Raw genomic sequence first — 22,490 nt, forward strand, 5'->3', positions numbered from 1 at the left:
TATGGGGAGGAAGGATTTTCCTTGTTTTAGGGTCGGAAACCGAAGCCACCATAACAGGGACCCCGTGGTCACCAGGCTCAACTGGATCTGATAGTCCAGAAAACTTTGATCTTTGTTCAATTTGAAAAGAATTTCCTTCTGGAGTATTCTCGTGTGGAATTGAGCGTAAGGTACCGCCTCGAAGCACGACACCATCAGTCCTAGAACTCTCATAGTCCGAAGGGACGACCATTTGCTGGACAGCAATAGCTAAATCGCAGACTGGAGTTTTTGAAGTTTTTCCGGAGGAAGAAACACCCTGGCTGAGGACGAGTCCAAAGTAAGGCCCAGATAGTTCAGCCTCATAGAATGAACCAGGGACGACATCTGGAGATTCACAATCCACCCAAACTCCTCCTGAGTTCTCATTGTGATCTCCAAGTTTGTCACCAGCGCCGTGGGAGACTCTGCACCGAGAAGCAGATCGTCCTGGTAACCCAGGACCGATATCCCCGCTGGTGTAATAAAGCCAGGACCGGAGCCAACACCTTTGTGAAGACCAGAGGAGCAGAGGCGAGACCAAAGGGTAACGCCACAAATAGATAGTGATTTTCTCCCATGGCAAAACACAGAAAACTTTGATATCTTGCACATATTGGATGTGAAGGTAGGCATCTTTGACGTCTATGGAGGCCTGGTGTATGGAGGCTACCACGGTGCGAATGGATTCCATCTTGAATTATTGAACTCGCACAAAGTAATTCAGAGCCTTCAGGTCCAGAATTGGAAGCACCTTGCCCTCCTTCCTGGGGACCGTAAACAGGTTTGAGTAAAGGCCCTGAAAACATTCCGCGAACTGAACCAAAATGATTACTCCTTGTACCATGTCCTGAACTGTCCCAAAGAGAGAATATAAGCGATCCGGGGACAGTCACACATTGGAAGGGAAAAACCTTACCGGAGGGACAGATCGAAACTCGATCTTGCAGCTGGACTGTATGACCTCGTGCATTCACTTGTCTTGTATCCGGGGTAGCCACCGATAGGGAAACTGGCAAAGACGTCTCCCCACCCCAGATACGGGTGAGGGTGCACCTTCAGGCCGAAGGGGCCTTATCTGCAGGTCTGGAGAAATCAGATTTCCGTTTTACAGACCAGGGTCGCTTTTAGCCACCGGAGGAGGCCTTGAAAAACTTTGATCCTTTATCACTCGTCCCTGAGGGATGAAAAAACGTTTTATATGCTGAAAAGTAGGGACCCCTTCTAAGATGAGGGTCCTTACCCTTGTTAGCCTGTGGGAGAAAGGTACTCTTACCCCCTGTAAGACCTTTAATAAAGTCATCAAGGGCAGCCCCAAACAGGCGATCACCCTGAAAAGGGTAGATCAGTCAAAGCCTTCTTAGAAGTCTGATCTGCCGACCAGCATTTTAGCCAAAGTATATGCCGGAGGACCATTGCCGACACCGACAGTTGCGCCAATATTGAAGCCGCATCCAGCGAGGCATCGCAAACAAAATGCAGCCCCTGGATCAACTGGTCCGTCAGCTCCTGACCTCCAGGTCAGGGCATAGTAACTTTAGTAACTTAGCCCATTCAGCCAAAGTTTGTAACACAAGGGCAATAGTAAACACCGGTGAGCGCAGACCCCACCAGGGAGTACATATTGCGGGCCACAGACTCAGCCTTTCTATCCGCTGGATACTTAAAGGACAGGGAATCCTCCACTGGAATCATGGTAGCTTTACTCAGTCTGGAGACCAGAGGGTCCACCGTAGGTGGCACAGTCCACTTCTTAACAACTGACTTTCAAAGGGGTAGCGCCTAGCAATCTGCTTAGGCACCCCAGGGGGACGCTTTGGACGGTCCCACTTTTTTTTGACCATGTTGTCAAAATACACGGGAAGGGGGAAAACCTTAACCGCTCTGGATGGCTTGTGAGTGCCAAAAGTAATCTGGGCATCAGTCGCAGCTGCATCCTCCATTTTCAGGGTCTTTGGCACAGATACAACCACTAGCGCCTTTTCTTGCGTGGTGGCGGAGGGAGAGGTGTCATCCTCACTATCAGAGGAGACAAGGGGAGGGGGGGGTAGTAGACTTGGGACACAAAGGATTCCAAGACAGTGCATCTCTGGAGCTGGGATCCGGATGGCCCTGCAGCCTTCCTTCAGGGGGTCAGATGGGGAAAAATGTTCCGCAGGGTCCATGTTGCACCAGGGAACCCTGCAGTAAAAGTTGAAAAAGCCTCCAGGAACTCCAAGAACATGGCTGCCATTGATTTACAATGGGATCCAGCGCAAAATGGCCGTGCGGGGTGTACCAAGATGGCCGCCGATCTCCTCAGCACATGTAGGCTACAAGAAAATGGCGGCCCCATGTGGCCTACGGAACTTCTGAGGGCCCTCGAGGGGACCCCCACAGCCTCCTAGACGGGATCAGCAGTTAGGGGGCCTTGGGAGAAACAGGTAAATCCCCCCCCGCACGCTTTGATCGTCTTGTTTGCTAGTGGCACACCCCCCCCGCCCCAACCGTCAGCCTATGCCCGGTCCCAGCCCCCAGGAGTAGCTCCAATCGCCTCATTAGCCCCAGTAGTAAGTGGGGGGGAGCAGGTCAGGGGGGGTGCGTGACAGGACAGAGGGAAACCCGGGAACGTGAGGGTCCGACCGTCCCAAAGAGGGGCCCACGTCTACCCCAAAACCCACCAGGGGGAGAGGAGGGAACAGTTTACTCACCATACCTGAAACAAGCAGGCACTATCTCCTGACATAACCCGTCGCCGAAGTGGGGGGGGGGGCTGTCGGCCAATAGGAACATTGCGACTCGGGCCTAGACCCGGCTGTATGCGATCTGGCAAAATGTTTAATTTGAAGGGTCAGTCCCGGTCTGGTGGGACTATGTCGCGGCCGACCTAGCGCAGAGCTGGTGTCTGCGCGTGCTCGCTGGCCGGATGGGGTGACCACTGGATCTATATATCCAGCTCGTCGCCCAGATCCGGCATAGTTGCTTGTAGATCTCACAGTAAAAAATCCGGTGAAAAACCTAACTAGAAAAAAACTAGCTAGAAAACAACTTTTACCAGGACCAGAGATCCCAGCAAGGAACAAGGTCCTTACTCCTGACTAGGCAGATTAAAACAGACATCCTATAGCAGGGAGAGAGGGTATACCCCCTGGGACTGCCCATAGGCATAGCCAGAACTTTTTTCTGCCTAGTGTCCTACTCCTGTAGGGGGCAGCATAACCCACTGCTATTGAGAACAGAAGACTGCGTCCATCAATGAACAATAGAGAAACATTAATTCCCCCATGGAGCCCTAGGCTTACTCTATTTTCTTTCAATTTGCTTTCTTTGTGAAGTACATTGTGCAACATTTATGTTAATTTTATGAAATATGTTTGTATGACAAATGCATAATGTGACAAAATTGAAGTTTTGCCTGTAAGGGAGAGGGATAGTTGTCAACAATGTCTCTCCAGAGGTGTGAAGATTTGGTCCCAAGTTGCCATGCTTAGATGTGTACTTCTTGTGACAGATACTAATGTCATCAGCTCAATCCTCTGTCTTCTAGACATCATTGAATATGCTAATTTACCCCTCTGTTTGATAATGTGTATTGTAGTTCATGAGCTCGAGGACTGTCGTCTTCCAGTTAATTGGCTCAGGTTGATTGAGTCATTGTCATCTGTTAACCACTTGCCGACTGCCTAACGCCGATCTACGTCAGCAGTCAGCCCCTCACAGGCAAAGTGACGTAGGGCTACATCACTAGCTTGTGAGGGTCTAGAGAGCGAGCGCGCGCCCCCGAAGGCGCGCTCCCGCGTGGTCACGGGCCCCCCCCCGCGCGTGTGACCGGCGGACCCGATGTCCGCCGGTCACTCTGCGATCGGCGGGGGGAGAGGGAGAAAGTCAGGCGGCTTGTGTAAACAAGCTGCCTGTCATTCTCCCCTGTGTATGAAGGATGATCATACGGTTCTACTATGTAGAACCGTTGATCACTCTTCATACATCTGAAGCCACAGCCAATCACAGTAGAAAGCACGCCCCTAGGGACACACATAGCCCCTCCCTTTCAAAAAAAGTTAACCCCTTCACTGCCAGTGTATTTTTACAGTAACAGTGCATATGTATAACACTGATTACTGTAGAAATGTCACTGGTAACCCCAAAAGTGTCAAAAATGTCAGTCAAGGGTCCGATCTGTCCGCCGCAATGTCGCAGTACCGCAAAAAAAAATCGCAGATCACGCCATTACGCGTTAAAAAAAACAACAAAAATGACAAAAATCTTTCCCTTTGTTAGTAAACGCGATAACTTTTGCGCAAACCAATCAAAATACGCTTTTTGCGATTTTTTTTACCAAACATAGGTAGCATAAAACAAATTGGCCGAAAATGTTAAAAAATTTTGATTTTTACATTTTTTTGGGGGGGAATTTCATATAAAAAAAATGTGAACAATATTGCTATTTTTGCAAAATTTACGCTTTTTTTGTTTATAGCGCGTGATCAAAAAAATCGCACAGGTGATCAAATACCACCAAAAGAAAGCTCTGTTTGTGGGAAAAAAAGGACGCCAAATTCGTTTAGATACAGCGTCGCACGACCGCGCAATTGTCCGTTAAAGTCACGCAGTTTTTTTAGGTAAAGTTGATCCAGGGAATATCCGATTGCCTCTCGGGGGATCAAGAAGGAATTTTTTTCCCCTGCTATAGCAAATTGGATCATGCTATGGTGGGGTCTATTTTCTGGATCAACAGCGGGTATAGGATTGTGTATATGGGATTGTATGGTAGGGTTTTTAATACTGTTATTATTTTTTTTTTTTTATGGCTGAACCGGGTGGACTTGTGTCCTTTTTCAACCTATGTAACTCCCATTGCTTCTGTTCAGAGGGCTAGATAATTAGTTCAGTTCTTGTATACAATTTCATCTGCATGGGATGGTGTGGTCATTCAACCCCTGACCTGTATGTAGTAATTTGATATGGAGGGGGATGTGCTCATGTGTGTATAAATTGAGTGTGTGTCTGTTCAATAAACAGTTAATTTTACCCCTTCATGAAGTCTTGACTCATGTTTGGGGGATTGGGGAGCTATTTTCACTTCTTGATGGTATTTTCACTGGGATTTCGGGAGAAGCTGCATGGATCTCTCTCATAGAGACTATAGGATCCGTTACACATAAATCTTTGACTTATGCTATAGATTTTTATTTTGCCGAAACACTTGTTTTTTATGCATTTGTAGCCTATATCCAATAATTTTATTAAAGAAGATAGTCAGACGTTTAGTGTTTTCCCTGAGAAAATAAGCCCCTGTATGGTTGTTTGAAAAAAAAAAAAAAAGTAAATATGTGGATGATCTACAGCAAGGTATTGATATAATTTTCTATCTGATGGTTACTTCATTTTCATGATTCTCAACATTTTCTATATTACAATTAGGATGGATATTGTGACTGCTTATATTCAACAACTATACTCTTAGGGATATTTAACAGTGTTCGTAAATTACAGCTTGCTGTATATATATATATTTTTTTTTTTTGCTTGCTGTATATAGATAGGATTTATGTGAAGTGAAAGTTAATTTCCCCAAAGAGACATCAAAAAAGGAACAAAACTGGAAGCACTAAACCAGAGACACACATCAGTGAACAGTAGATTAAACTGTAGCCCTTCTGCAATCATCTTTATTTAATTTTCCACAGTAAATTTTAGACCATATCTGGTATACTGGACTTCGCAGACTCCTGACATTCTTGAGGTGTTCTTTGGGTTCCATGTGACATGTCACGTCCTATGATCTCATTTACTATAAGAAAAAAATAAAATAAAAATAAAAAAGGTTAAAATGGTGGGAAATACAACAGCATCTTCAGTGGAGAAAAAAATTGATTTTTGACTTACTGTAAAATCGTTTTCTCTGAAGTTCATCGACAGACACAGCACCATATTCTTCTTAACCATTGGGTTATGCTGCCCCCTACAGGAGTAGGACACTAGGCAGGAAAAAACTTTACCACGCCTATGGGGCAGTCCCTGAGCGCATACCCCCATTCACTCTGCTATAGGATTCAGTTTTGTTGCAAGCAGTGTCAGAAAAAACAACCACCAACCCACACAGAAATAACACCCGCGTGCTACATCTGTCAATGAACTTCAGAGAAAAGAATTTTACGGTAAGTCAAAAATAGTTTTCTCTATTGTCCATTGACAGACGCAGCTCCATATTCTTCTTAACCATTGGGACATCCCAAAGCAGTATTTGCATGAGGGGTGGCAAAACAACGCAGAAAAGAATGTAATTCCCAAAGGCTACATTTAGTTTCAATAATTTTTATTGGTTTAAGAAACATAAGATAAAGATGCAATGCATATTAATTAAACATTGCATAAAAGAGTACATAGATACGCCAAAGGCTAAATTTAGCCAACCAGGTAACATGGAGCTCAACCAGGAACAACTGGCCCAAGAGGCACTTAACGCCCTAGCAGAATACGCCATCACAGGGAAAGGTGGAACCTGACCCTTAAGTGAACACGTCTGCCTGATTCATCTGGATATGGTCGCAGTAGATGCAGCCAATCTCTTCTGATACTTCTGTGGGGACAAAAAGAGTCTAAAGGCCCGTCCACACGTAGCGATTGTCGGCCGTAAATATTCGGCCACCGACCGATCGGCCGATTGTCGGCTTGTTAGTATGATGCTTCCGACAACCGACAGCGAATTTTCGGCCAAACAGAATCTGGCGTGCAGACTTTAAAATTTTTGTTGGCCGTCACCAGAACGGCCGATTGTTCGCCAGTCAGTACAGAATTCGGCCGACAAACAGCAGATTAGCAAGACTGGGCATGCTCAGAAAAGAAAAAACACATGGAAAGTTAACCATCACATGACATCACTTCTGCAGTCGGCTGTTGTTGGCCGACAAAATTCGTGTGCAGTCTTTAGCACTTTTCAGCCGACAGGACAGCACCGGACAAAAGACGGCCGATCGTTCGGCCGACAATAGCTACGTGTGTACGGGGCTTAACTTCCTGAAAGACTCTGTAACTGCCAGGGTAATCCCCAATTGCCCTAGCCACATCCAAAGAATGCAAGGCAATTTCCTTGGGATGCTTGGGCTTATGACAGAGTGAAGGCAGAACAATGTCTTCATTCAAATGGAAATGAGTGCATAGCTAAAGGGCATTTGAAAAACACAGCCAAAGCGGACACCTGGCCTTTTAATAGTACCTAAGGCCAACCGCTGTTGTATTTGGAGAAAAGCCAAAATTCTGGCCACTGAAAAGGAGTGTGGATGCACCTTAAGCGATTCACACCATGAGATGTATGATTTCCACGTACAATGAAATCTTCCTGGAGGCCTTCAACAGTGTAGAGTCAGAAAGACCCCTATCCTTCAATACCTGGCTTTTAACAGCCACGCCGTTAAAGTCAGCGGCTGTAAAGCAGGATGGAAGATCGGTCCTTGAGACAGCAGATCTTCCCTGAGAGGAAGTCTCCAAGGCGACCAGCCTTACCAGATCTGTGTACCACAACCAGCGAGGCCAGTCTAGGGCCACCAGAATAACCGGAATCCCTTCCATCTCTATTCCGCGCGGAAATTTCAGCGGAGGAAACGCATAGATCAGCCGATACTGACCCCAAGGAGCCACCAGTGCATCTGTGACATCGGCCAGAGGATCCAGAGACCTGGCTACAAACCTCTGTACCTTCTTCTTGAGTCGAGAGACTAACAGGTCAACATCGAGTATCCCCCCACCGGACACAAAGCAGGTAAAACACCTCCGGGTGTAGGGACCATTCCTCCTGATCCAAAATCTGACGACTCTGGTAATCCGCCTGCCAGTTCTCCACTCAGGGGATATGCACGGGCGGAGAGGGCTGGAACACAATTTTCTGCCCATCTTAGGCTCTCGGCTATCTCCCGGGCCACCAGGACACTCTTAGTGCCCCCCTGATGATTGACAAACTGTGGCCGTAGCATTGTCGGAATCTGAACTGGACAACCCTGCAGACGATTTGTCCAGTGACTCAAGCAAAACTTTATCGCTGAGTTCCAGAATATTGATCCGGAAGTCTGGACTCTTTCACAGCTTTCCAAGTACTCCCCCCCCCCCCATACGGTCCAATGCAATAGAAGGAAGGACTTGCCCTGACGCAGGGCAAGGAACAAAGCCACCACTGAAGAGCACTTCTTGCGTTTGACTCAACCAAATCAGATTGTCCAATGATTTTGGATCCTTGAACCACCTGACAAGAATACCTTTGCAGAGGTCTCGTGTGGAACTGAGCAAATGGAACCTCCCTGAAGGTAGACACCATCAGGCCAACAGCTTGCCTGCAGGTCCGCAATGAGGTCAGAGTGCTGGATAACAGCAACCGAATCACCCTCTGCAACTTTTGCAGCTTTTCCTGGGGAAGAAACACCCTCGCAGAGGCTGAGTCCAGAGTCAGTCTCAGATAAACCAATTTGGAGGCTGGAACCATAGCAGATTTTCTGAAATTGATGGTCCAATCAAACTCTTTCAGACTCTGTACAGTGATTGACAGATCACCCACCAGAACTGAGTGGGAGTCTGCTCTTAAGAGGAGATCACACAGGTACCCTACTACAGCAATCCCCCGCTGTCACAGTAATGCCAATACCAGAGCCAACACCCTGGTGAAGACCCTGGGGGCGGAGGCGAGACCAAAGGGTAAAACCACAAATTGATAATGTTCTTCTCCTACAGCGAAGCGAAGAAAACGCTGATCCAGCGTAAATAGGGATGTTCAAATATGCATCCTCGATATTGATAGAGGCCAAAAAGTCCCGTTGGTGTAGGACTCCATTCGAAACCCCTGTACCCGCACAAAGCGATTCAGAGCCTTGAAGTCTAGAATTGGACACACTTTTCCTTCTTTCCTGGGAACAGTAAACAGGTTTGAATAAAACCCTTGAAAGCGTTCCTGAGAGGGCACCGGCACAATCACCCTTTGCGACAGCAGATTTTGTACCACCTCTCGTAGATCCCTTAACTAATCTGAAGATAGGCGTGGATTGGAGGGAAAGAATCTGACGGTCGGGATCTGAATTTGATTGTGTAACCTGATCAAAGCAGCTCGTGGGCCCATTTGTCCTGAATCAAGGAGGTCCCTGGTTCCGGACAGAAAACAAAGACGTCCACCCCCACCCCAGATACGGGTGGGGGCGTCCCTTCATGCAGATGGAGATTTGTCTGCAGATCTGGAGGGGCCTGTTCTCGACTTACTGGACCACGTCTTCTTGGAACCCCCTGGTGACCTAAATGGCTTAGGTCCTTTCTCCTGCGTGCCGAAGGCACGAAGGGGACGCCTGTGTGCTGAAAATAAGGGCCCTGTCTATTACGCGGTGACTTGCTAAAGCGGATAGAGGAAGAAGAGTACTCTTCCCACCTGTGAGTCCTTTGATCAGTTCATCCAAAAAAGACCCAAAACTGTGTCCCCCGTAAAAGGGGGATCTGATAGAGCCTTTTTAAAAGCCTGGTTCGCAGACCAGCTTTTCAGCTACACCATGCGTGGTTACCATTATTGTTATTAGAACAACTCCATTGACTCGCGACAATTTTGTCACAGTAGGCGGGAAAAGGGAGTACCTTTGCCGCTTTTAGGGAATCTGCAGGCCCAGAGGGGACCGACGCCCCCCATGTTAAAATTTTCTGCACCGATACAATCAGTGCATCCACCAGCGCCCTTGCATGAAATGAAGCACGTGCAGTAAAAAAAGAATCATCCTTACTGCTGAACACTCAAAGTGTGTGGACGCAGACCAAGTAGAGTGGCTATATGCTAAGCTAGGCAGCAAAGTCGCTGCTTCAATTTTTGGCCTGTTCAGGCCGTGTGCGGCACACATCAGTCAGCAGTACCGTCTGCTCAGCTCGGTCAGGCAGTCAGACGGCTTGGCCAGGCACTCAATCAGTTTGGTCATGTACCCAGACAGCTGCGAGCAGGCCCCAAGTTTTCGGCCCGATCCAGCCACGTGGGGCGTAGACCCGCAGATGAAGAGACATCCACTCCCCCCAGCTTAAAGCCACCGCAGGGAGCCCAAAGGACATCCCTGCCCCAGTAGTGACTACCAGACAGACCCCCAGGGGGCTGGGAACTTGCTCAAAGGGCCCCGTGTGTGATCCAGATAGCCCGGTCAGCAACAACCACATCCACCCCCCGTTACTGGAGCAAGTGGCAAAGCCAGCTCCTACCTCAGCTGGGGAGGGGGGACGGACGAGGGGGTAGGTTGGGCCCAAAAGACCACCGTGACTGTTAGAGAGGCTGGGGGAATGGAAAGTAACCAGGGGGTCCGATCATCTGAAGGGGGGCCCACATCCAACCCGAGGGACCACAAAGGGGGAGGGGGGACACTACTTACCACACCATGCACCAGATAGGCACCACTCCATGCAGACCACCTCGCCATCTTGGAATAGGGGGTGCTGATGGCCAAGGGGTACGCTGCGACTCATGCCAAAATAGGTTGTGTGCATCAGGGAGATGTTTCACTAGCAGGCCAGCCCCCGTCCATTGGGGCTCTATCATGGCGAGGCCTAGCGTGGAGCTGTGACCCGCACACGCTCGCTGGCCAGACTGGGAGACCTTAAGGATCTAGAATATCCAGTCTGACGCCCAGTCCGGCTGTTGATTGTAGTTCTCTCAGGAACATAAATAGTTAAAAAAAAATAAAAAATGTAACAAAAGATTTCAAATAAAAAACATGCTAAGACCAAAGTCCCAGCAGGGAACTACGGTAGGTCCTACTCCTAAACTAGGCAGAAACAAACTGAACCCTATAGCAGAGTGAGTGGGTGTCCTATAGCCCTATAGCAGTGTGAGGGACTGCCCCATAGGCATGGTAAAGTTTTTTTCCTGCATAGTGTCCTACTCCTGTAGGGGGCAGCATAACCAAATGGTTAAGAAGAATATGGAGATGCGTCTGTCAATGAACGACAGAAAGAAAAGGTAACAGTGATGTATATATGTTTTTTAATTTTTTGTCAGAGTATAGATCTGTGTTTGTCTCAAGCATGTTTGAAGCCAATTAGTGTTGACTGACTCACTACTTCTGCTGGAAGTCTATCGCAAGCATCAACTACGCTTTCAGTAAAATAATACTTTCTAGGATTGTGAACTTTCCTCCTGTTAGTTTGAGGTAATGTCCCTGTGTTCTTAAATACACCTGAACCTGCCATATTTAAAGCAATTCTTGGCAAGGATTGGTAATATTAATAGTCACATTTTGCAGGGAGCTATAACACACAAAAAAAAAAAAAAACAGGAATTGTATGCTTACTGAGAAATATTTTTTCTTAGAGATCAGGGACACAGGATCAGTATTTATTCTGTTATGGCTGAGTTATATTGCTACCTTTATGAGCAATTGGATACTTGGAGAGATCCCAACCCACCTAAGCAATCTCACCAGGAAGCCGTCACTGCACACCGCCAATCATAGGCAGCATGTATATGTGCAGTTTGTGGGCCGGGAAATGCCTTATTGCATATGATTGGCAGTGACAGCTTCCTGGTGGGATTGCTCAGGTTGGTTTGGACTATGACCCGAACATGCTTGAGCCCATCCCTAGTCTGAAGCTGTCAACAGGTGAGACCCTGAACACCCACCTGGTAAATCTTAAAGAATGTACAAACAGAGGCCCAGGTGGCAGTCTTGCAAATTTAAGAAACCACTACCTTAAAGTGGTTGTAACCATTAAAATAAATAAATGCACCTCTCCCTTTAACCACTTGCCGACCGCCCGCTGTAATATTATTGCGGCAGGGCGGCTCAGCTGCGTCTAGTCACGTAGTACTACGTGACTGGAGCGAATGTGGTTTAGGCGGCGTGCACGCCTTTTTGTTTAATGTTGAAAAATGTAAAGTAATGCACTTGGGTGCCAGAAACCAGAAAGTAAGCTACTCACTAGGGGGGGAACCTCTGGGTGAGTCTAGGATGGAAAAGGACCTGGGGGTACTGGTAGACAACAGGCTTGGCAGTGGCATGCAATGTCAAGCCACTGCAAGCAAAGGCAACAGAATACTGGGATGCATAAAAAAGGGGATTCACTCCAGAAATAAAGATTATTCTCCCTCTCTACAAGACTATGGTCCGGCCACATCTGGAGTATGCTGTCCAGTTCTGGGCACCGGTCCTCAGGAAGGATGTGCTGGAACTGGAGAGAGTCCAGAGAAGGGCAACAATAATAATTAGGGGAATAGAGGACATCAGCTATGAGGAAAGACTACAAGCACTGAACTTATTCTCTCTGGAGAAGAGACGATTGAGGGGGGATATGATATCAATGTAAAAATACTGTACTGGCGACCCTAGCACAAGGAACAAACTATTCAGAGAAAGGGAATACAATAAGACACGTGGCCACTCACTAAAACTAGAGGAAAGGCAGTTTAACCTTAAAATACGTAGGGGGTTCTTCACTGTAAGAGCAGTAAGGATGTGGAATTCTCTTCCACAAGCAGTCGTATCAGCAGGGAGCATCGATAGTTTCAAAAAACTATTAGATGCACACCTTAAAGACCACAACATACAGGGGTATACAATGTACGGTTAACAGCAAACACACACGCACATCATAGGTTGAACTGGATGGACTGATGTCTTTTTTCAACCTCACAAACTATGTAACCCCCCCCACACACACACACACAGTCAGTAAGCATATTAGGCATACATGAACCCCTTTGATCACCCCCAGTATTAACCCCTTCCCTGCCAGTGTCATTTATACAGTAACAGTGCATATTATTTAGCACTGATTATTAGTGTCACTGGTCCCCATAAAGAGTCAAAAATATCAGTTAGGGGTCCGATCTGTCCGCTGCAATATTGCAGTCCCGCTAAAAATCACAGATCGCCGCCATTACTAATAAAAAAAATAAAAATAAATAAAAAGTCCAAAAATCTATCCCATAGTTTGTAAACGCTAAAAAACTTTTGCGCAAACCAATTAAAATACGCTTTTTGGGATTTTTTTACCAAAAATATGTAGCAGAATACAAATTGGCCTAAACTGATAACAAAATTTAATTTTTTATTGGGAATGTTTTATAGCAGAAAGTAAAAAAAAAATGCATTTTTTTCAAAATTGTCGCTCTTTTTGTTTATAGCGCAAAATCTAAAAACCGCAGAGGTGGTCAAATACCACCAAAAGAAAGCTCTATTTGTGGGGAAAAAAGGACATCAATTGTATTTGGGTACAGCATCACACAACCGCGCAATTTTCTGTTAAAGTAACGCAGTGCCGAATCAAAAAAAATGGCCTCGTCATTAAGGGGGTAAAACCTTCCGGGGCTGAAGTGGTTAAGGCCCGAGATACAGTTGTGCTTATAAGTTTACATACCCTGGCAGAATTTATGATTCCTTGGCTATTTTTCAGAGAATATGAATGATAACAAAAAACTTTCCTTCTACTCATGGTTAGTGTTTGGCTGAAGCCATTATCAATCAACTGTGTTTACTCTTTTTAAATCATAATGACAACAGAAACTACCCAAATGACCCTGATCAAAAGTTTATATACCCCAGTTCTTAATACCCCTTTAACATCAATGACAGCTTGAAGTCTTTTGTGGTATTTGTGAATGAGGGTCTATCTTCTCAAATGGTAAAGCTGCCCATTCTTCCTGGCAAAAAGAATCCAGTTCCTGTAAATTCTTGGACTGTCTTGCATGAACTGCAGGTTTGAGATGTCCCCAGAGTGGCTCAATGATATTGAGGTCAGAAGACTGAGATGGCCACTCCAGAAGCTTCACTTTAATCTGCTGTAGCCAATGAAAGGTTGACTTGGTCTTGTGTTTAGGATCATTGTCATGTTGGAATGTCCAAATACGTCCTATGTGCAGCTTCCGGGCTGAGGAATGCAAATTTTCCTCCAGTATTTTTTAGTTTAAATAATCTATATTGAGTGAAAAAAAAAAAACAACAACATGCAGTAACAACCACGGAACAGTAGTTGGGAAATGACAAAGGTGTACATTCACAATTAGCAATGAACAGAGGAACAGATCTGCAATGTAAGGGGTCTATAGCATAAACGTAAATCCTATGTAAAACCAAGGAGCCCCTCCACCCGGGCACCCCAAGGGGATCAAACTGTGCCCAGGGGAAGGGGAGCCTCCCTAGTGCCAGAAAACCGCCAATAACAACATGCAGTCAGTTCCAGGGGCTTAACCCCAGATATCAAATGAGAAGAGAAGTAGGGGGAAGGGGCACACACCAGGAGGGGAGGGAACCTATAGGGTGGGAGGAAATGAAGGGTAATGCAGATAGGTGGCTAGATATAAATCCATCATAAGCGGCTCAAGAGCATATAATGAGTAACATCAGATCTTAACAGTACATAACCAAGCGTCCCATTTTCTGTGAAAGAAGTGCATATTGAAGTTATTGCACGCTCAAATTCACATTGTTGCTTCAAGGTAAGAATAGTATCATTCAGTGAGGGGGATTCCATTGATTTCCAGAGCCTCGTGATAGTGAGTTTAGCTGCCAGGAGAAGGTGTACGATTATAAATCTATACTTAGCTAAGAGGACGTGAATGTTAAGGTGGAGACGAGCAAGGGCAGGTTCGGGAGTTACAGGTTGAGCACACATATCTGAAATCAAAGAAAATATTTGGTTCCAAAAGGACCTGAGTGATACACGGGACCATAGTGTGTGGTACAGGGTACCTTGTTCCCCGCAGCGTCGCCAGCACGAGGCTGGAAGGGACGGGTAGATTTTTGAGAGTCTAAATGGGGTGAGGTACCAGAGGTGAGTCGTTTTGAGGTATTGTTCCCAGTGGTTGGCACATTTGGTGGCAGATTACGTATAGGAAAATGCTTACCAGGATGACTCTGGGAAGGTTACCTGTAGTTTGTTTTTCCATTTCACCATCGTGGTGGTTTTGTCAGAAGAGTTTTGGTGAGAACTCAGCCGATAAAACAAAGTTATACATTTACACCTGTTGTGGGAATCTTGGAAAAGCTGCTTGATCGCAGTAGGCAGTGCAACATGTGTGGGTAGGGGGCTTGAGTGGAGGAAGGAGCGGATTTGGAGGCAAGTGTGGAATGTTTTGGGAGGAAGGTGGAACTCTCTGACCAAGTCGGCAAAGGGGACTACCGATTGGCCCTGGTAGATGTCATGTAAGTAAATGTGTGGGCAGGAGGAGTTCCTAGATGTCCAGAGCCTGAGGTCCAGATTGGGGATAAAGTGTGTCAGGAGGGTGAGTGGCAGGGGAGTCCGGTAACCTGAGTCGCCAGGTGACAACTGCAGAGAAAGTGCCATCCATTCCTTAAAGGATGTTTGCATAGTAGGGGAAAGAGTTGGAGGGGGTTTTGCTCCCATTTTAACAGCTAGAAGAGTTGTAGATTTTTGTGAGGGGTCGTGCTAGCCTCAATGTCGGTCCATATTTTATCAGAGGAAGGTGTCCACCAATGTTTAAGTTGGTCAAGAACGCAGGCTTTGTAGTAAGAATATCAGGGACTCCCATACCGCCCAGAGTTCTGTGTCAAGTCATAATATGGAAGGAGCATCTCAAGGGTTTGTGATTCCAGATGAATTTAGTGAGAAGTTTTTGAATCAACGTGAAGGAGGACTGAGGGAGGGGGATAATCAGAGTACAGAAAAGATATAGTATTTTAGGGAGAATCAGCATTTTAAAAGAAAGCTATCCTACCCGTAGTAGAAAGTTCTTGGATTTTCAGAGTTTTCAATAGATGTGGGAGGGAGTCTAATAGGGGTTTAAAATTTCGAGCGTATAGGTGTGATACATGTGAAGTTAGTTGAACACCCAAATATGGCAATGAGTGTTTGGTCCATGGAAATGGGAACTGTTTGGATAGAGAATGATGAAGAGTAGGGGGTAAATACAGTTCAAGAATCTGGGATTTGGGGGCATTCAATTTATGGTAGGAGACCACGCTAAATTCTTGAAGCAGGGTATAGATTGCTGCAAGAGATGTGGCTGGGTTAGACAAAAAGGAGCAGAACATCATCCGCGAAGAGGCCGATCTTATGTTCCTGGCCATTCATGCGTATACCATGAATGTGGGGGCGGGTACCATTCGTGATTGTAGGGGGGACGGACTTGATGCCAGAAGTAAGGACCACAGCAGATGGGTTGGAATATAGTGACATAACAGCAGATTGTATGCCAAATGATTCCAGGACCTTTTGGAGGTAATCCCAGTGGACCCTTCTCCGCATCCAAAGAGAGGAGCAGAGAAGGCGTTCGAGAGGGCCCAACAGAGGAGATCAAATTGAGAAGGCGCCTGGTGCCATCTGGAGCCTGGCAGCCCGGTACAAATCCTACCTGGTCTGGATGTACAAGGAGGGGGAGAACCCATTGCAGTCTGAGGGCTAGAATCTTGGCATACACCTAACATCAGTTTTAAGGAGGGATATAGGTCTGGGGACGTTGGCAGGGGACGTTGGTTCTTTGTCGGGTTTAGGGATAGTAACAATCACAGCACGTAACATATCAGGGGGAAACAAAGCAGTGGAGGAGGCGAGTGCAAAGGACTGCAGGTGGGGAGCTAGTTCATTAGAAAAGCATTTAGAATACTCGTTGGAGAACCCATCTTCTCCAGGGGATTTGTTGTCTGGGAGCGTGGCAATAACAGTACAAATTTCCTGGGAGGTGATGGGTTGGGAAATCGACTCTAGTTGGCCAGGAGAGAGAGTCGGCAAGTTAATGTCAGATAGGAATTTAGTGATGTGTTCGGCGGTCGGTTGAATCGTGGAATGGTCATTGCGGAGATCATACGTCGTCTTATAGTATTCAAAAGCAAAAGCGTTAGCTATGTCTTTCGGGTTGGACAGAAGATCAGACGGTGTAGGATATTGAAGTGCTAGAATCCTCTGTCTAATTTGTTTGGACTTAACCCTCCTGGCCAGCCAAGCACCTGCTTTGTTGTGAAGACCAAAGAAACGTGCCCTCATATATTTGAGGTGAGTTTCATATTTGTACAATAACAGGGAGCGAAGGGCATGCCTGTCAAGACACTATTAGTTGAGTAAGATGGGGGGACGGATTAATCTTATTTTGCTAAATGGAAAGCCTGTGGTGAAATCAAAAAGTAATTTGTACCAGCATTCCTTAAAGATCAGAGCATACAAAGGGGACAAAACCCGAGACCAATGTGGTACGGGGAAATGGAGAAGGGGATGGACTAAAGTGGGGACTTTCTCGGTACTGTATTGAACAAGTAGTCAAGGAATAAAATGCAAAATTTTTATTTGAATGTGAAGTCTAAAAGCAATGAAAAAACAATAAAAAAACATAATACATAGCGGTACTGTATCAGAGCTTATTGAACAATTTTATGATCACAAATGCGGTTTTGTTAATCCAAAGATGGATTTTCAAACTTCCGGATGTGTGTACCTCGACATGTTTTGTGGCGAACCACTTCTTCGGGAGTATTTTTACACACTATGCTCTTTTCTGACAATAATAAACAATCAATTAGTACACATATATAATATATACAATATGGTGAAGTATATGAACATAGTGAATATAAAAGTAAGGGAGGTCTATCTTACCTAGGGTTTAAGGCTCAAGTGGATCACAGACCTGTATGCACAACCACCAAATCCTCTCACCGGCAAACAAGGGAGACACTAGATTTAAACCGGTTGAGTATATATTATTATTGTATCAAAGTTTGGTTAGGGTTGGTGGCTCAATGAGATTATTAATAAGTCGTTTAGGGAGAAAGGTATAGTGAAAAAACGCGACCAAATAGACTGGCTCAAGATGGAAATAGAAGGGGGGGGGAGGGGGAAGGGAGCAAGAGGTAAAAAGGAACAGAGGGGGAGGGGCAAAGAGGGAGGGGGGAGAGGAAGGAAAGGCGGAGGGGGGAGAAGAGGAATGGAGGGGGGAAGGGGGGGGAAAGGGGGGGGAAAGAGGAAGGAAAACGTGGGGGTGTTAAAATTGTAAAAAGAGCAGTGATTGATTAGGAACCAAAGCACCTTGTGGATAGCTGGTTGGTGGTATGGAACTCCCCAGATTCCCAAAGAAATCTCATATAGATATAATAGTGAGAGAAGGAATAAACCTACCAAAACTTGATGGTTGTAAAACAGATATACAGATAAAAGGATCCAAAGAGTACTCCCCGGGAAATATGTGTGGGTGAAGCACAGGGGTCCTTGGCCAGGGGTGGTTAATAGATATATAGACCACCTAGATGTAGACAGCCCAAGGATATCAGAAGATCTTTTGTTTCACACATGTCCAAAATTGGCTGGGTTATCTGTTCAAAAAATGTGTATATATATAGGACAATATATAGGTATAGAATAGTACCAATGGTAATAATTAGGTCCCTGATATATATTGATATATGAAAAAGTTCGATAAGGTGCTTACCCGCCAATAGTGGAGTCACATACGTCCGGGTGGAGGTGCAGGATCAAATAGCGCTCGCCGCCATAACTGGCAGCGGACACTATTTAAGTGTCTGCCGAGCGACGTGCGTCATCACGCTCCGTAACGGTGTGTAACCACCCGCCGCTCAGACCCCGAGGCCACGTGTGCGCGAATCATCGCGCAGGAGCGGTATAGCCATGTATCTAAACATGCAATACTGACTAGCGTCATATGACGCCATCAAACGTCGGGGTCAGATGTCCGCCGGGTGAGTGTTAGCCGCGCCTACCAGGAAGGATCCAGAAGAGCCCGATCCGAAGGAAGATAAACAATACATTACAAATAGACATTTCTGTTACAGGATAAAAGAAGCCCATTACGATAAAATATCAGCAAATATAATGTAACCAAGACAAAAAACATACACATTAATACAAAATACATGAATATCTTACATGTTTGAAGATAGATGCCAAATTCATGGTTATCTCTAACATTTACAAATAGTACCAGTTTGGGACTCAATGGGATGAGAAAAAAGAAAGCAGGGGAAGAGGAAAAGGGGGGGGGGAAGGAGGGAAGGGGGGAAAAAAGAGTGGGGGGGAAGAAAAAAGGAAGAACACAAATAAAAAAAAAAAAAAGGATGAAAATAAAATAAATACAAATGGGGAGAAAAAGGGGGAAAAAGGGGAAGGGACAGAAAAAGGGGAACCCCTGTAGACAATAAAATGAAATGAAAACTATAAAAAAGGTTTGTAACTGTTGAACCTCATTAAAACCCGGTGGAATTACTGCATCGAGTCTCTCGATTCAGTGGGTTTCACGTTGCAGAAGCTCCCTATCCCAGTTGCCACCCCTAGGATTGGCAGGGATGACATCTAGGACAAGGAACCTCACCACCTCAGGTTAAAACCTATGATGCAGTCCAATATGTCTGCCTACCGCTGTAAGTTTGCCACTGTTAGAACAATAAAGATGTTTGCCTATCCTTTGTCGTAGCTCCCGTCTGGTCTTACCTACGTAGTAGGCCTTGCATTTACAGATCATCAGGTAGATGACTCCCTTGGTTTCACAAGTAGAGTGTGCCCATGGGGAAAAAAGTTTCCCATCGGGTAGGCAATAGGTGGAACCCGCTAATATCCATGGGCATCTCGAGGTCTGGGCGGCGAGTGGTCACACACCGTTATGGAGCGTGATGATGCACGCCGCTCGGCAGACACTTAAATAGCGTCCGCTGCCAGTTATGGCGGCGAACGCTATTTGATCCTGCACCTCCACCCGGAGGTATGTGACTCCACTATTGGCGGGTAAGCCCCTTATCGAACCTTTTCATATATCAATATATATCAGGGACCTAATTATTACCATTGGTACTATTCTATACCTATATATTGTCCTATATATACACATTTTTTGAACAGATAACTCAGCCAATTTTGGACATGTGTGAAACAAAAGATCTTCTGGTATCCTTGGGCTGTCTACATCTAGGTGGTCTATATATCTATTAACCACCCCTGGCCAAGGACCCCTGTGCTTCACCCACACATACTTCCTGGGGGAGGACTCGTTGGATCCTTTTATCTGTATATCTGTTTTACAACCATCAAGTTTTTGGTAGGTTTATTCCTTCTCTCACTATCTATATGAGATTTCTTTGGGAATCTGGGGAGTTCCATACCACCAACCGGCTATCCACAAGGTGCTTTGGTTCCTAATCAATCACTGCTCCTTTTACAATTTTAACACCCCCACAGGTTTTCCTTCCTCCTCCCCCCCATTCCTTCCTCTTTTTACCCCCCCCCGTTCCTTTTTACCTCTTGCTCCCTTCCCCCTCCCCCCCCTTCTATTTCCATCTTGAGCCAGTCTATTTGGGAGCGGTTTTTCACTATACCTTTCTTCCTAAACGACTTATTAATATTCTCATTGAGCCATCAACCCTAACCAAACTTTGATACAATAATAATATATACTCAACCGGTTTAAATCTAGTGTCTCCCTTGTTCGCCGGTGAGAGGATTTGGTGGTTGTGCATACAGGTCTGTGATCCACTTGAGCCTTGAACCCTAGGTAAGATAGCCCTCCCTTACTTTTGTATTCACTATGTTCATATACTTCACCATCTTGTATATATTATATATGTGTACTAATTGATTGTTTATTATTGTCAGAAAAGAGCATAGTGTGTAAAAATACTCCTGAAGAAGTGGTTCGCCACGAAACATGTCGAGGTACACACATCCGGAAGTTTGAAAATCCATTTTTGGATTAACAAAACCGCATTTGTGCTCATAAAATTGTTCAATAAGCTCTGATACAGTACCTCTATGTATTATGTTTTTTCATTGTTTTTTCATTGCTTTTAGACTTCACATTCAAATAAAAATTTTGCATTTTATTCCTTGACTACTTGTTCAATACAGTACTGAGAAAGTCCACACTTTAGTCCATCCCCTTCCCCATTTCCCCTGACCACATTGGGAGGTTGGTCTCGGGTTTTGTCCCCTTTGTATGCTCTAATCTTATTTTGCCTTTCCTTAGATGCCATGGATGACAGCAGCTCTTCAATTCCCCTCCTCCTCTGCTTCCTAAGCATAAAAGCAAGTTTAATAAGGACACCACACATATAGACCTTATATGTATTCCACAGCGTAAATCTATTAACCTCCTAAGAGTCATTTTACTCAAAGAAGTTGTTGTGTTCTTGCAGGATCGTTTGGCGCAATTTCTTGTCTGTTAGCAGTGCAGAGTCAAGTCTCCAAAGAGGGGAGGGGGGGAGCTACGAAGGGTATCATCAAGCTCCAACGTTATAGGGGCATGGTCTGACCAAGAAATTACACCAATCGAAGCCGCAAGGACGTTTTGCAAAGTACCTTTGTTGGTTAGGAACATATCTATACGAGAATAAGGGGAATGTGCAGCAGACAAAAAAGTCTCTCTTGGTACCATTGAAGCATCGCCAGATATCGTACAGTTCATGTTTAAGCAACAGCGGAGCAATGGAGTGGGTGGGTCTTCCAGATTGGGAAGTGGAGTCCATGGAAGGATCCAGAACTGTGTTAAAGTCCCCCCCCTATAAGGAGGGAGCCTTGTAGGGTGTCCATGACCATAGAGAACAACAGATTCAGAAACTGCCTTTGACGTGTATTCGGGACATAAAACTTTACCAGCGTAAACAGAGTGTGATTGAGTTCACATACTAGAATAAGTTAGTGACCATCTGGATCAGCGACAGAGCGGATATACTTAAAGGGGATGGAGTCCTTAACAGCAATAAAATGCCATATGACTTTTTTGGGCCATTGCCCATGTAGATGTGAGGGAAGTGTGGGAGGGATAGCTTAAGACAATTATTAGCAGCAAAGTGCGATTCCTGGACAAAGAGTACATCTACCCTGAGAGATTTGGCCTCTTTGGCCAAAGCCGACCTTTTGTAGGGGCTATTGAGGCCCTTGACATTCAAAGATATAATTCGTAGAGGCATGGCGTAAGAAAGTGGAATGTGGCAATTGGGAAGGCACCTCGGCTTGTAGTGTCAGATGAAAGTGGAGAGCAGTACCTTTTGGTGAGAGATGTTTCCTGGGAAATGCAAGTTACCAGCGTATGCAGATGTTTTAAAGCAGATGTGGGGTACTTGGTTCTGGCAGGTAGATGGGACCTCAAAATCTGGAAGGACGAGGAACAGGGCAACAGCAGATCGGTGGGGCGATGGAGTGTATGAGCTGCAAAGAGCGAAGGGGAAGACAGACACCAGAAAAATAAGAAAGGCCTGGAAAAATGCAGGCTCAATGGGCGGCTGCGACAGGTGGGGGATAGCGGGCTGCTCAGTGCCATACTGGGCAGAGTGCTATACAGGTAAAAAGGAGATGAAAATGAAAAAGAAGAAAAAACTGCAACCAATCGGACTGAAAAAATACCCGAGTTCAAAAAGTGGACAAATAGAACAATGAGGGATTCACAGGCGAGCCCACGGTAAACCTCAGCATGGATGCAGAGGTCACGGAGCAGAGACTGTATGGGGATGAGTAGGACGATCAGGACCAGTCATTCTGTAAGTGTTCCAGAGGCGGGGTGGTGGGTGATGGATCCTCAGGCGGTAATAGACGCCATTCCTTGAAGAGAT

General features: G+C 45.7%; 1 protein-coding gene across 1 annotated transcript in view; it reads right to left on the reverse strand.

Moving 5' to 3' along the window:
• Window positions 1-5,644: 5,644 nt before the first annotated feature.
• NFATC3 (nuclear factor of activated T cells 3) overlaps window positions 5,645-22,490 on the reverse strand; it is a 973,084-nt gene continuing 956,238 nt past the window's right edge. The window contains exon 10 of the mRNA XM_082271077.1: window positions 5,645-5,788. Within this exon, the coding sequence (XP_082127203.1) occupies window positions 5,691-5,788 (98 nt within the window). The 3' untranslated portion in view covers window positions 5,645-5,690. The remainder of the gene's footprint in view (window positions 5,789-22,490) is intronic.

The sequence above is a fragment of the Pelophylax lessonae genome (assembly GCF_965119305.1).
Source record: "Pelophylax lessonae genome assembly, chromosome: 10".
NCBI lineage: Eukaryota > Metazoa > Chordata > Amphibia > Anura > Ranidae > Pelophylax > Pelophylax lessonae.